The 16365-nt window shown below is 39.8% G+C and overlaps 1 protein-coding gene across 1 annotated transcript in view; it reads left to right on the top strand.

Annotated features, from left to right (window-relative positions):
- The window catches only part of LOC129725800 (uncharacterized), a 181548-nt gene that overhangs the window by 103119 nt on the left and 62064 nt on the right, over positions 1–16365 (top strand). Inside the window, 1 exon segment of the mRNA XM_055682025.1 lies at positions 7984–8123. Within this exon segment, the coding sequence (XP_055538000.1) occupies positions 7984–8123 (140 nt within the window).

Genomic DNA, 16365 nt, shown 5'->3' with positions numbered 1-16365 from the left:
TATGTACGAGTATATGAATGCTCGTTAGGGTACGAATAAAAAACTGAAAAGTAGGCAGGTTCTATCATCAAAGAAAGTGAATTGTCCTTTACTAGTGCTTCTGAATGCTTCGTCCTATTTCTATGAATTTTAAATGATTCTGAGATGGCATGATGCAGTTCATATTATGACTCATAGACTTCATTTCCATGCTCGTTTTGACCTGGTGGTGCAACCCCCGGCAAAATACTCAACCTAGACCCTCGTTGAAATGCCTCGATAAAACCAGCTGTGCTAAATAAACATGATCTGAATACAACTGTATAGTATCATGCTAGCATTCATTAAATATTTCAAGGCTGAACAGATCTTTTCAAAACTGTATCATGGCTTAGTTAAAGCATTTCTGACAGAATGAAGCAGACACCACTTAGAGTTGTAGACTCTTGCTTACTAGAATAATGAATTCACAAAACATCATGCGACAAATTAGTGATTTTATTTTGGCAATTCCTACTTTTGGTTGTGCGAAAATGACTCGTTTTGAGTATAATAATCATGATTTTCTTCTGCCATTCGAAGGAAACGTCAACTGAAGTGAACTAAAAATACCAACGCGTTTATGGCGACGCCGCTCAAAGTAAAATAATATGTCGTGATTGGTTCAGTGGCTTCAAAGAAGATGATTTCTATGTTCCAATGTTTGTCATAAATTCATAGGTCCAATTACGAATAGACGCAGAAAAGTGATGGGCAATGGTTTGAGTGTATTTTTTGCAACCATTTTGATACAATAAAGTTTTATTTGTATAAGTGTAAACCAACAATTTTTATCATACATTGAGCTGACACAAATTTCAAACTCTTTTTATGTTCAAGGTTATCAAAGTTAGCCGAGGGGAGGGCGAAGAATAAATAACACCGAAACGAAAAAAAAACTTTGATAAAAGTTTACATACAAGTTACGACGTTTGTAACTTGCACTCAAATAAATGTTGAAAAATAACACTTTGTTATTGTTACTATACATTTATCTTGCCTCTCGCTCTCGCTGTCACTAGGCTTGTTTGTTGCTAACATTTGCATATACGCTGTCGAAAAACCAATGGTATTACCAAAACGGCTAGAACTTTTTTTTCTTCCCCTTCCAAATTTCAACATTTTTGAAGGGGAGGGTTACATGAAATGAAAATAAAATTTATAACGCCCTAATATTTTTATCGAGAAGAGCTACGAAAAATTACATCCAGCTTTTAAATTTTGTTCGTTAAAATCTTAAATTCCTAGTTTTGTTGTAGTCTACCAAATATATGATTGTCGTTGTCGATGAAAAAGAGAGAAACAAAATTGACGAAATTATTCAAATTTCGCTTACTCTCATTGCAATGAATTGAAAGCAAACGTATTCCCTAATCCTGTCGCTAACAGTATACGTAGAATGCTGACGCCATCAGTTTTGCATGCTCTGAGATGAATCAAAAGTCTTGATGTCTGTTCTGCAGATGTATAAAATGTACGTTAACAAACATGATTGTCTGAGGTTCGATATAAGTTTTTGCTTCCTTTACGTTTACTATGGTTGTCAAAGGGCCTAAGCATGGGTTTTTTTTCTCAGGCTCCCCACCAAGTACCCTTTCTTCAATTTGAATTCTACAGCACCCCTGTTGACTCTCCTTCTAACAAAAATAAGTTCCAATTATAATAAAATTGGCGTTAACAACATATGAAAGTTCTCTCCAGGAAATTGTAATTAGGTGATATTTTTGGGATGGACAAAGGCTCGGTATAGTAGAACAGTAAGTTTAAAACGGAAAGGTAAAACTTACACACAAGCACGGATATGAATGATAAGCGTATCACTTTTTTTTTCTCTGTGTGGACTCATCACTGCGACCAGAGACATTTTGATCTATTGTGATATTGCCCAGCTGTTTTCTGTACTCCGCACTTCATATTATTGGCAGTATCACTATTGAAGTGAATGATACGCTTTTTTTTTTATTTATATCCGTGCTTGTGTGTAAGAGTTTACCCTTACATTTCAAGCTTACTGCTCTACTATACCGAGCCTCTTTTCTATCCTACCAATATCGCCAAATTACAATTGCCTGAACTGAGGCTACACCAAACGTTCCTCTCTGGCCAGGTTTATTCTAAGAGGGACTTATTATGTCAAGAGGAAGGAGTCTTATCGAAACCTCGTTCCTCGTGCCAATATCGCCAATTACAATTCCCTGTAGAGGGTAAATATTTCTGAAATCAGTTTTATCAGTTTTAAGAAGGACTTATTTTGTAAGAGGAAGGAGTCTTATCGAACCTCGTTCCTCATACCAACACCGCGTCACAATCACAATTCCCTGAAGAGGCACTCAATGCTTCACCTCTGGTCAGGTTTATTATAAGTAGGACTTATATTTTTGTCAAGAGGAAGGAGTCGTATCGAAACCTCGTTCCTCCAGCCAAGACCGCGTCATAATTACAATTCCCTGAAGAGAACTATTATACGTTACTCAGAACAGTTTTATTATAAGAGGGACTTTTTTGTTAGGATGAAAGTCAGCAAGGGTACTATAGAATTCAGCATGAAGGAAGAGTATGTAGTAGAGAGCCTTACTTTAATAGTGATACTGCCAATAATATGAAGTGCGGAGTACAGTAAACACCTGGGCAATATCACAAAAGTTTGAGCTTGATTACTTTATTCATTGGGTTTTTAACGTGCTCTGTAGGTATATCAGAATAGACAAAAAGTTTTCACAATTCAATTCACATCACACCATGGCTTCACTTGTCATAAATTCGAACAAAGATACGTTTTTTTTTTGTTCATCTATAATTTATTTGACACGGCACAAATACAATTTAATGTTTAACGGCGCCAATTATATCTGGTAGCTTACTTTCTAAATTATCTTAATAACTAAAAGCAAATTTTTTATCCTCGCTGCCGACTACGAGCTGGAACTAAATCTAACTTAAAGCTATAATATTTTGCATTAAAAGCACTGGTTTACTGTATGATGGTTTTCATTGCCATAGGTAAGCACATGTTCCGCTGCTGGGCCAAGATATTACGGACTGGCATATTGGGTTGTCTCCCTCGGGCCTTGAGAGTATCGTGCGGGTCTAGTTGCTGTTTCCGGATCCGGGGTCTTAACGTGTTCTTGTCGTTTGGTTGGATGTAGGCGAAAGGGAATAGGATTAAACTGGGGCGTGGATGGATTTCAGGAAAACGTATATAAGGGACATGTAGGATAGGTCACGGCTCGCCAAGACATCACGAACAGGAACAGCCGGCTGCCTATTTTCGGCCTGCAGGGAAGCTATTAATTTAGACCTGGCGTCACGGTGTACAGGGCATGACCAAACCACATGCTCTATGTCGTGATAACCCTCACCACAGGCACAGATACCACTTTCCTCGAGCCCAACACGACGGAGATGCGCGTCAAATCTATGATTGGACATAAGCCGGGACATCACGCAAATGAAATCCCGACCTACATCCAACCCCTTGAACCACGGGTTCGTCGATACTTTGGGGATTATGGAATGTAACCACCTTCCCAATTCCCCTCTGGTCCAAGCATTTTGCCAACTGATGATCGTATTCTGACGTACAAATGCGAAAAATTCATTAAAGGCAATTGGTCTTTCATAAATTCCACCGTTTGTTGCGCCCACCTTAGCCAAAGAGTCCGCTTTCTCATTGCCCGGTATCGAGCAGTGAGTAGGGACCCACGCTAAGGTAATCTGATACGATTTTTCGGATAAAGCACTCAGATGTTCCCGTATTTTCCCCAGGAAATACGGAGAGTGCTTAACATCTTTCATCGATCGGAGAGCCTCAATGGAACTGAGACTGTCCGTAAAGATGAAATAATGGTCCGTGGGCATTTTTTCGATAATCCCTAGGTGTACTGAATTGCAGCCAATTCTGCGACGTAAACAGAAGCAGGATTATCAAGCTTATGGGAGACGGTTAAATTGTTATTGAAAATACCGAAGCCAGTGGACCCATCAAGAAGTGATCCGTCAGTGTAGAACATATTGTCGCAGTTGATGTTTCGATATTTATTGGAAAAAATTTTGGGGATCTGCTGCACGCGTAAATGATCCGGGATTCCACGAGTTTCTTCTATCATGGATGTATCGAAAAACACAGTAGAATCAGAAGTATTTGATAAGTCGACACGATTTGGAATATTCGAAGAAGGGTTAATATTATGAGACATGTGATTGAAATACAATGTCATAAAACGGGTTTGAAAATTAAGTTCGATTAACCTTTCAAAATTTTCAATCACAGGACGGTTCAAGACCTCACATTTGATAAGAATGCAAGAAGACAGGCTCCAGAAGCGGTTTTTCAATGGTAGTACTCCAGCTAAGATCTCCAAACTCATCGTATGGGTCGATTGCATGCAACCCAAGGCGATACGCAAACAACGATATTGTATTCGCTCCAGTTTGATCAAATGTGTGTTTGCTGCGGAGCGGAAGCAGAAACACCCGTACTCAATGACAGACAATATCGTTGTTTGGTAAAGCCTTATAAGGTCTCCTGGGTGGGCTCCCCACCATTGTCCGGTTATTGTACGAAGAAAATTCACTCTTTGTTGACATTTTTTCATCAGATACCTCACGTGACAACCCGAGGTGCCTTTAGAGTCGAACCAGACACCAAGATATTTGTGTACCAAAACCTGAGAAATCGTTTTACCCATTAATTGTGTTTGAAGCTGAGCAGGTTCATGCTTCCTAGAAAAAACTACTATCTCAGTCTTCTCCGGAGAGAATTCGATACCTAGCTGTAAAGCCCAAGCAGACAAATTGTCCAAGGTATCTTGCAATGGTCCATGCAAATCGGCAGCTTTGGCTCCCGTAACAGAGATTACACTGTCGTCTGCAAGTTGTCTTATCGTGCATGAATTTGCCAGACATTTGTCGATGTCATTTACATAAAAGTTGTAAAGAAGGGGGCTAAAACATGAGCCCTGGGGAAGACCCATGTAGCTAATGCGAAAAGTTGCCAAATCGCCGTGCGTAAAATGCATGTGCTTTTCGGACAGCAAATTGTGCAAAAAATTGTTCAAAATTGGAGAAAATCCTTGTCGGTGAAGTTTACCCGAAAGAATGTCAATAGAAACGGAATCAAAAGCCCCCTTAATGTCCAAGAACGCAGACGCCATTTGTTCTTTGCGAGCATACGCCAGCTGAATATCTGTTGAAAGCAACGCAAGACAATCATTCGTCCCTTTGGCACGGCGGAAGCCAAATTGAGTATCTGATAGTAGACCATTTGATTCGACCCAATGGTCTAAACGACGGAGTATCATTTTTTCCATCAATTTCCGGATACAGGATAGCATTGCAATCGGCCTATAAGAGTTGTGATCAGAAGCTGGTTTCCCTGGTTTTTGAATGGCGATCACCTTCACTTGCCTCCAATCCTGCGGTACAATGTTTTGCTCCAGGAACTTATTGAACAAGTTCAACAAGCGCCTCTTGGCATTGCCGGGTAGATTCTTCAACAAGTTGAATTTGATTCTATCTAACCTAGGCGCGTTATTGTTACAGGACAGGAGGGCAACTGAAAATTCTGCCATCGTAAAAGGTGATTCTATCGCGTCGTGGCCCGGAGACGCATCGCGAACAATGTTTTGCTCAGGAACAGAGTCCGGACATACTTTCCTGGCAAAATCAAATATCCACCGACTTGAAGACTCCTCGCTTTCGTTGACCGTTACGCGATTCCGCATTCTTCGGACTGTGTTCCAAAGAGTGCTCATCGATGTCTCCCTCGACGTCTCGTTCACGAACCGACGCCAATATCCGCGTTTCTTTGCTTTAGCCAGGCTTTTAAGCTTGGTATTAAGCTCCGAATACCGTATATAGTCGTCGGGTATACCTCCCTTCTGGAAGGCCAAAAACGCGTCGGATCTTTGCGTGTAGACATCGGAGCACTCTTTGTCCCACCACGGAGTTGGAGGCCGCTCTTTGATCGTTACGCCGGGATATTTCTTCGTTTGGGCTTGCAACGCGGCCTCGAGGATTAAGCCCGCGAGGAGGTTATATTCTTCAAGTGGTGGGTGATGTTGAATCGACTCGACCGCTTTTAAAATCATTTCCTCGTATAACTTCCAATCGACATTCCGTGTGAGGTCATACGGAATGTCAATTGGTCGCATGCGAGTTGAACCGTTAGTAATTGAAATAAGAATAGGCAGATGGTCGCTACCGTGAGGATCGAGGATCCACAAAGATACGTTAACTCATATTTTTAAACAAAAGTCTATTTTTATTCTAAGAACAAAAATACTATCAATACCAGGCTCAGAGCTAAAAAATAACCTAATATTTGTTATTTTATTTCAGTATTTTTCACATAACTTTCTCTAATCATAAATTAATCATGGCATTTTGTCTGTGTTATTTGCTACATACAACGCGACGAGAAGATGTTTTTTCGAAAATAAAGAATTGCATACTCTTAGAGAGAGTGGTGATTGAATAACGTAAGCGTTGAGAATGTGTTCCGTGAAAGTTTTCTTCGGTACATCCGAATGAGTTAAAATTAAATATATTTTTAGTTGAAGAAAACATCAAACATGTTGAGTTTGAGTACATATATTCTTCATCAGTCGAAAAAGTGAAATTTTGACCGCTTTGAGGCACCACTTCTCGAGGTCCGATTGAGTAAAATTTTGTGTGAGGACGTTGTTCGAAAATACGAAGCTTTTGAGCCCTACTGCGTGACGAAATTCGAAGGTCGATTTTTCCCATACATTCCATTGTATTGGGCTCTGCTCAAAAATTTCGAAAAAAACTCGTTTTTTTAACAAACATTTTTAAATAACAACAGATCTCGACGTTTCATGGATTTCTAAGACATTTGTCATCAAAAAAACTCTTTGATATCGGCAATTTCATGAACTGTGAATTTTATTCATCGGTAATTTTTTTTAAGAAACCACACTACAGATGAACTGTGTCGAAGTTTCATGCATTTTTAAGACGGAAATTCAATGTACCGTCTCACATCTTACTAACGAACCCCGATTGAGCTAAAATTGCGCATGGAGACTTTTTTGGCGAAGACAGAATATTTGAGCACAATCGCTTTTTGATGTTCAATAGTCAGCTGTTTCCCATATACTTCATTGGCATCACAATACACGTTTATGCTTTAAAAACAGTCTTCACCATTCAGCAAATATTTGCTGCTCAGCCAAAGCTAAAGCTATGGAGTGTGGAAAAATCCATTAGCGCCATGGCTTATCTTGATTGGATTTTGAGCCGCCTTTTATTCGTTTCATACAAAGAATGTTTGAGTAACATGCACTATCCTTTTTCCTTTACCGGAATTTAAAATCAAAACTACATATTGAATGTAACGTATTGTCGATTAGCAGCGGCTACATACAGGAGAATAAATAAAAAACATTGGCGTTTTAGCAGGCACAATAAAGTTGTTTGGTCGTTTGGTCGTTATCCTTGCACATTATAAAAGTTATGGCAAACAATATGGTAGTTGCCTTGGTCAGTGCTTTCCGATTAGCATTTCCAACGAACGGAATTTGAATAGAAAGCGAGCTGTTTATATGTAATTTGATTTACATAACCAAGTATTGCTCTAGAGTATTTACATTTTCTGTATTATAGACACCATATATTCATAGGTATATAAACTTGAAACCCATATTCTAGTATAGATCTATCTATTGAAGTGGTCATTATAGAATAGACTTTCTGTATCCTTGTTCGCTCCTTTCTCCTGTCGCACTAGAAGAAATTCAAAATGATAGGAACATTTATAGAACTAGCAATCGCACACACATACATAATGGTTCAAACACGGTATCGTATATTTGTTTCTTATAGGACATTAGTTCATCGATTATTTTTATATAGTTTCTTAGAAGTAGTCGAATGTTGTTTTGAAATATTCCTTCTCTTCTCTCTTTCTTCCATTCGTTTTCCATCGTTTTTATCTCGTTACAGAAAGAGTTATTTTTGGGTAGAATAGATCCTGGTTCACCTCGCAGTGAACGTAAAATGTCTTCTTCTAGTTCTTCCTCAATGAAGACCAAGTGGCTAAAAGCGTTCCGAAGTCTGAAACCAGCTGGTTCAGCAAACGATAGGTGAGTACTATTCATATGTTGGTTCAATATAGCGCACTAGATCGAAAGGATAATACAACACAAGTACATAAGCAGCACGAAATGGGAGATTGTAAAAAAGCAATACCATAACATTATTCTTAAGCGCACAATGGGTATGGCTTTTATTAGAGTAAGCTGATGCGGATATCATAATTATTTATAATGCATATTTTGGAGTTACAAAAATTCGTAATCAGCTACCGAGAGAATCCATTTTTTTAAGTTCAGGAAAAAACTATTCTGGAAAAAGCTTCTTCAAAAAACTGTCAGTGTGAATCAAACTGTAAACATGTATCGTGAAATTCTCATGAAAATTCGTGATCAAAGTTCATTTCATATTTTTGATTTCATAAAATCGGTAGTGTGCTCCAAAATTATTTTGGTGAACATGCTGTTTGTTGACCGTACGACAATTAGAATGATTTCCACGAAAATGTTCTTTTAAAACTGCTGTTGAAACTCGCTTTTAAAAAATTTTCATATTTTTGCAACAATATACATTCGCTTTCTTAAACAGATCATATTATATTTCATTTTCTTATAACGCGCATTCTCAAATTATGAGCAATTGGTTTAGAAGCATTTAATACATCTATACGGTATATATGCCGTCCTCATGGAGTGTTTTGGTACAATAATTATATTGCACTTAAGTTATCTGATGATACAGGGTAACTCATTCTTCTATTTTGTTCTCTACACTTATCGCACTAAACATCGTTCAAAGGCAACTAGAAGTGTTTAACCCAGTCTATCCGAAATTTTATCTAGCGCATTTAAATAAACCGACTTGCACTCATGAAAGTCTTGCTGTAGCGTTGCTTCAGAATAATATTAGAAGTACCGAGCTGTCAGCTAACTATAATATTTTTTGCTGCGACCATAGCGTCGCAAACAGTAGTCTTCGGCTCATTGCTCTGAAGAACTGTATCTTTAGCGCTTTCTTGCAATTTGAAGAATGTTACACACTTGAACAATTTGCTGTTAAACTTTTCTTTCCGAATAAGTGGCGATTCAGTGATAGCAGTCGGCGACTACAATCTAGCTCACTTGATCTGGTCTTATGACAACGCCAACGAACACTAACTTTGAAGAGGAGCTTAATTTCACAGAAAACATGATTGCTAGTGGACTGCAGTAAATTACTAGATTTGGCCTTTGTTGTATTGCCTTTGGCAATAGCAGCGAAATTGTATTGATCGGAATACCATCTACGGTTCTACCATGCGACCATCACCACAATTCGTTCGTTCTACCCAGCACACAGCTGATCCCCGTTACTAGCGTACAACCAGTAACGACGTTAAACTTTTTGCTGCTTTTTTTAAACCGGTGTACTGCTCTAAACTCCCACAACTTTCCAACTTGGTGGTCATGGTCACCACCGCGTTGAAATCTCTTGACACGTTAAAAAGTCCAAGCCCAGACAAACTGCCCCTGGCATTAATTCGGCGATTCTCGAAGGAACATGCGTCTTTAGTTATTGCCACTAGTCTGTGGTAGATTTGCGCTTTCGCTTTCATTCTCATCATCTTATGAACACCGTCGACTCGGATACTTACCGAGTGCTTTTTGGTCGATTGCGTTGTGTCAAAAACATCATATCAAGAAGACTGGCATCTCTGGATCGATCCCATACAAATGACAAGCGGCACATAACACAGCGCACTCCATCTATTAAAGGTGGAAGTTTGCATCGCTGCGAAGACAGAATGGGCGTATGTTGTGGTCAAGGTGGCGTTGAAACGATTGGACGATCGAAATTAGGACGAAACGGGGCCGAGATTTCTTACCAAGACAACGCTTACGCTCATTCTGTTCGCGATGCGAACGATAAAATAAAGGTCCCCTAGTTTAAGAATTTACCGAATTAAGCCCCAAGTGGCTGTTTCTCAAGTTGAAAATGTGGCTTACTGGACTCCAGTCGAATGAAAAATGTAGAGTTGGAAATAAACAGTTGTTTTGAAGGACATTACGAGCAGCACTATAAAACTGGCCCAAACATGTTAGAAAACGGCTGAAACAAGTAGATCACTCTCGATGGAGGTTCCACATTCCATATGCTAATGCCTTTCAACCTTTCAACGTAGTACAGGGCAGAAAATTACTTTAATTCTTACGTCAGTTTAAGCAGTACATCCCGTTATGATCATTTCAGTCAAAGTTAACACTTCTAATACAATGCCAGCGATAGTGAAAAACGAGCTAGTATTATATAAAAAACTCCATATTTCACAGAAATGGTCCTATGAGTTCTTGTACCCGAGCATAGATATATGCTTTTCTGACCTTGATCTTAGTCCATAACCTTAATCTCTTGGTAGGTATAGACTGTTCCGAAAATTATAAATACATCTTCTTCCTTGAATAAAACAAAAAATACAGGATTTTTCGGGTCATTTTATTCTGAAATATAGATAATAAGTGTTTTCTTTTCAGTTTCAATTCAAATTGGGATTATTTTTCGTAGGATACGCGAGTTCTCTAACTTTTCTCTTAACACTACTCATAAGCTTTTGCACAGTGTGTTCTCCGACCATTTTTACCACTTTAAGCCAATCTTTTTTAAGTTTTTCAACATTGTCCGCTGGTTTGACATATTTCCTCAGCTTTGCCTTGGTCAAAGCCCAAAAAGTTTCAATAGGGCGAATTTCAGGGCAGTTTGGAGGATTCATCTCCTTTGGGACACATGTGACATTATTTGTTTTATACCACCCTAGTGCATCCTTAGAGTAATTGCAGGAAGCAAGATCGGGCCAAAATATTGGAGGATTGTTATGCTGCTTAACCATGGGTAACAACCTTTTCTGAAAACACTCTTTCACGAAAATTTTACCATTCATCGTGTCATTCGTAATGAATGGACGAGATATTTTCCCACATTCACAAATGGCCTGCCAAACCATTACCTTCTTGCCGAATTTTTCGGTGTAAATGGCTTTTACTGGTCCAGGGACATCCTTTCCCTTCGGTGATGCATAAAATTGCCTGTCTTATAGTCCAGTTTTATGTAGGTTTCGTCATCCATGATAACACACCCCATTTTTTTGGTCAGAAGTTTGTCATAAAGCTTCCGAGCTCTCGGTTTCACAGATTCAGCTTGTTTTGGATTTCGTTTTGGCTGCTTCTGCTTCCGACGGGTCTGCAGACCCATTCTTCCCTTGGCACGCATAACGTTACTCGCCGAGGTTTCAAGCTTTCTCGCCACATCTCGTACTGATACTGAAGGATGCCGCTTGTAGTATTCCTTAACCTTTTTGTCCATTGTGGGATCAACAGGCCCGGGTTTTCTACCACGTCTTGGGGCATCAGTAAATGTGCACTCTTCACAATACTTCCGCAATGCGGTTTGAACTGCTCCGACACTTATACCTTCTTCTCTGGCTGATTTTCTTATAGAAAGACCACTCACGTTGCCCCATTTGTGCACAATTCGCTTTCTTTGCTCGGGAGAAAGGCCACGCATTTTCAAAATTTCGCACTTAATGTTAGAAAAAATGACAGCATCTGTTTCTTTTGGATGTAAACAACAGGACGCAGCCAAGGTTTGGTTGAATACTGCACGTTATTTGAAATGACGGTTGATCGTAATTGTATTCATAATTATCGGAACGGTCTATATTGAGCTAAACAAAGAAGGCACCATTAATCAACAAACGACACTAGATGATGATTCGAGTATTCACTCAAAAATGCAAGATAATTTTTTTTTGAGTCAATTTCTATTGAGGTATTGTATATTAAGAACCCATTTGATATATTAGCTAGGAGTACCTCCTATTTGTACTGTATGACGAGCTTGAGACGTTCCTCAAAAGAATCGCGGCATCGCACCTGGTCCATCGGTGTCTCGTCCCAGATATAGAAAATGAGCTGCTTAAATTGGTCCATAGTGACCATTTTATGTTCGCTCTACTTGGCTGGCATGTATGGAATTAAGGTCCAAAGAGCTGGGAGGCCACAAAGTTTTATCGAGAAAATCAGTCAAAAGCCAGAAGTGCTGGGACCACAGCCTTCTCGGTGTTATAGTACACGGCGTTGATTTTCACGTTTTTCACGATGACCACCGGGAGCTTCTCACGTCGTCTCAAATTATCATCGAGACTGTGCTCTGGAACCATGGGATGTTTATGTGGGACGGGAGGACGCTGGTCAATGTTTTGTACATTATGCGGCTGTTCCAATTCGAATAGTTTCTCCTGACTTCTGACATGCGTGCCGCGAGAGTACTATACTACGACGTCGTGGTACTACTTCATCGTGAGTGCTAAACAAACAACAAATAACAGCAAGTCGCACCGTGCGCGTTGGTTAGTCCATATATGAGGCTAAACCTGACACCTATACCAATATACATAATGCACATGATGCGCACCTACAGAAAGGTGAAAAATTGTATTCGGACTTATTGTACACCCTGTAGAGGACATGAACGAACAATGGTATACATCCAATGCCATAGCGGAAGTGCGTGATCAATATCATAGATGCCTGATCCCAAAGAGCAATTTTGAATGACTTTTTCATTCGACTTGAGTTTATTGGTGGTGACGATGGAAGTCCAGAGGATGAAGTGCATAACAAAGATTATTAAAAACCGTTACCTTACCTTACCAAACAGTCCCAAGCCGTGGTGTGGCCTTTGCTGTACGTAAGAGTCGTCTCCATTCCACTCGGTCTATGGCTGCAGTTCGTCAGCTCTGCAGTCTGCGTAGGGTCCGCAGGTCGTCTTCCACCTGATCGATCCACCTTGCCCGCTGTGCACCTCTCCGTCTCGTCCCTGACGTATTGGTTTCAAGAACCATCTTTACCGGGCTGTCGTCTGACATCCTTACAACATGCCCAGCCCACCGCAGCCTGCCTATCTTAGCGGTGTGGACGATAGATGGCTCCCCAAGCAGCTCCTGCAGTTCGTGGTTCATTCGCCTTCTCCACACTCCGTTTTCCATCTGCAGTCCACCGAAAATGGTACGCAGTACCTTCCGCTCGAACACCGCTAGGGCGCGTTGGTCCTCCACAAGCATAGTCCATGTCTCATGCCCGTAGAGGACTACCGGTCTGATCAGCGTCTTGTAGATGGTTAACTTGGTGCGGCGGCGAGTTCTACTCGATCGGAGCGTCCTCCGGAGATCAAAGTATGCACGATTTCCTGCCATAATGCGCCGTTGAATTTTTCTGCTGGTATCGTTGTCGGCAGTGAGCCCAAGTACACGAACTCATCGGTTCTCCCACTCGAGGTGGGAGGTTACTGATACTGTTACTGTCTTCATGTGAACCCCTTCCTTTCATGTACTTCGTCTTCGATGCATTGATGACCAGTCCAATCCGTTTGGCTTCAGCCTTTAGTCCGATGTACGTATCCGCCATCTTCACAAAGGTCCGAGCCTCAATGTCAATATCGTCGGCGAAACCAAACAGTTGAACCGACTTTTGGAAAATCGTGCCACTCGTGTTAATCCCCGCTCTTCTAATGACAACTTCCAGGGCAATGTTGAACAGTAGGCACGAGAGACCATCACCTTGCCTCAGCCCTCTTCGGGTTTCGAAGGGGCTCGAGAGTGCCCCCGAAACACGAACTACACACATCACTCGATCCATCGTCGCTTTGACCAACCGCGTCAGTTTGTCCGGAAAACCGTAGTCGTGCATAATTTGCCATATCTTGTCCCGATCGATTGTGTCGTACGCCGAATTGAAATCGATTAACAAATGATGTGTGGGCACGTTATATTCGCGGCATTTCTGCATAACCTGCCGAACCGCGAACATCTGATCCGTGGTGGCGCGGGCACCCATAAATCCCGCCTGGTAATGCCCCACGAACTGCTTCGCAAATGGCGATAGTCGACGGCAAAGTATTTGGGAGAGTACCTTGTAGGCGGCGTTCAACAGAGTGATTGCCCGGTAATTGCAGCACTCCAGTTTATCGCCATTAAAGTAGTCCGAAAAGTCAAATAAAACATTTTCAATGTCAAAAGTGTCGTTTGAGTGTAGCTACACTGCGAAAACGAAAACGACATAAGCGGTTTTCGTAATTTACGCGATTTCGTAGTTTACGCGGCTTATGTACGCAAATTTCCCATAAAATTCGGGTTTTAATGGTTTTTAATTTTTAACGTTCATTAACAGTGTCGGTTGAGTTATCAGAATACAGTTGCCAAATATTCACCGATTTTACCAGATCTTCTTATTTTTGTTTTTTGATTTTTGATTTGCATGTCGGTCTTTTTCGAAAGTATTTAGGCGACATACATGAATTACGTAACGCAAAAAACCCGACTTTTGGACCCCCACCCCCCTTATGTAACGGAACGTAACCCCAACACATACCCCCCATAAAAATTACGTAACGCTGCAGAAGGATTTCCTTGATGAAAATGCTCGTTTTTGGAGAATCTCTCCAGAGATTTTCCGTTACGTAACGCTGAACTCACATCCCACTCTCCCCTGTGTAACAAATCGTAACACTCTAGGATACCCTTCCTACCCCCTATGAGCGTAATGTAATTCATGGATGCCGCCTTAGTTCAATTATGTCTCAATGAAAGCTTTTTACAAGTGAAGTTTTTTCGCGGATTTTATAATTTACATGGATTTTTTACGCGAATAACTACATTCACGCTTTTTTTTACCCGCTGTGTATTCTACAGTTAAATGCGACTTAAAAGTATTCAATTTTGAACTTCTACTGAAATTATCAACTTTTTATAATTTTACTATCGAAACCATAGTGCTCCAAAAACGAATCAAATGTATCACGCAGTTTCGGCGGTTTTGACAATGAGGTAAAATAAATATTAAACGATTCTACATAGTGCATATTTCATATTTAGAATGAGTGTACAAAACCAGCTTAGTATTTGTTTGTAGTACGTAATCATAAATGCAAGTATCAAACGCATAAATCCCCCAAAGTACACATAACTATGAATAAATGTTCCACCCCCCAGCAAACCTCAGGTGCTTCAAATCTACATCTATATTACTAAATTGAGAACTATATGTGGAATATAGCATAGACATCCTAAATTTATCGTTCTCAAGAACATCTTCTGTTTAATTTGAAAACTGAGTTGTGCAGATAATGACCCTTCGATGATTTGATTTTAAATCTGTCAATGATTTGTTGTATGGTACCTCTAAAACACAGGCGTAGCCAGGGTTCAGAATTGGGGCATGAGCTTAAACCTTTCAAAACTGTAGAAGCAAAATTAGAATTGTTTAAATAAAAAGAAACAAAAAATGTTTATTTCTTATTATAACAAATCACTATAACTACGATAATTTTTCGAAAATATAATAGGCACGACGGAATGGCCATTTCGTTTCGGACAAAATTTCAACACGATCTAAATCAGCTTTAAAGTTTGATTTTTCGAAATTTTCCCAACTTCAGCTTCTTGAGTAGATGCGGTTTATGCCAAAAAACTCATTTTCGAAAAAATGGTCGTTAGACCACTCTGTTCCGCAACGGCTCATATATCAATGAATCAAATCACTAAAATTCTACACTAACACTAAATCTCCTGGCTACGCCTATGACCTCTAGGATAAGATGCTTGAGCCGTTTTATGTCTTTATGTTTATTATAAGCTCGTTAGCTTGTTTTCTGTTTTCCAAATATCGGTAAGATATATTTATATACTTTTTTTCACCTAAAAAAATAATTTTTGTAAAGCTAATTTACTTAATACAATTAATTATTATGATCATGCGACATGCACATGAATCAATACGAAAATATACAGTACAAATAAAATGATGTAACGTCTTTGTCAACGCCGAGATTGATTAGTAATGGACACAATAGCAGCGCAGTTAGGTCGACGGAAAATAAACAAAATTAAAAGAAATAATGTTTATAAAATGCTCTCATGCTGCTTGGTGTTGCAAATTTCCACTGTCAGTGATAGGTTCTCAGTTGAAACTGACAACTGCGAATATCAGCTTCAACACGAACGAGCTGAAAGTGGTAATTACTTTCAGCTCCAACCAGTTGACAGTGATAATGCTGGCTGGCAGCATTACTGTGATTTTGCACACACCATGTTACTTTATCGATGTTTATGCGGTTGAGGATGTCGATGCTTACCTACTTCATCGACTTCATGCAATAAATTGGCTCAAATCAAATAATTTCGATATTATTTAAGACATATCATTTATATCACTGGCTTGATATTCATTGAGAATTGACACGGGTGACACTCAATAACAGTGT

Source organism: Wyeomyia smithii, chromosome 2 (assembly GCF_029784165.1).
Source record: "Wyeomyia smithii strain HCP4-BCI-WySm-NY-G18 chromosome 2, ASM2978416v1, whole genome shotgun sequence".
In the NCBI taxonomy this organism is placed as follows: domain Eukaryota; kingdom Metazoa; phylum Arthropoda; class Insecta; order Diptera; family Culicidae; genus Wyeomyia; species Wyeomyia smithii.
The sequence above is the reverse complement of the archived record's forward strand: the minus strand, read 5'-3'. Positions and strand labels throughout refer to the sequence as shown.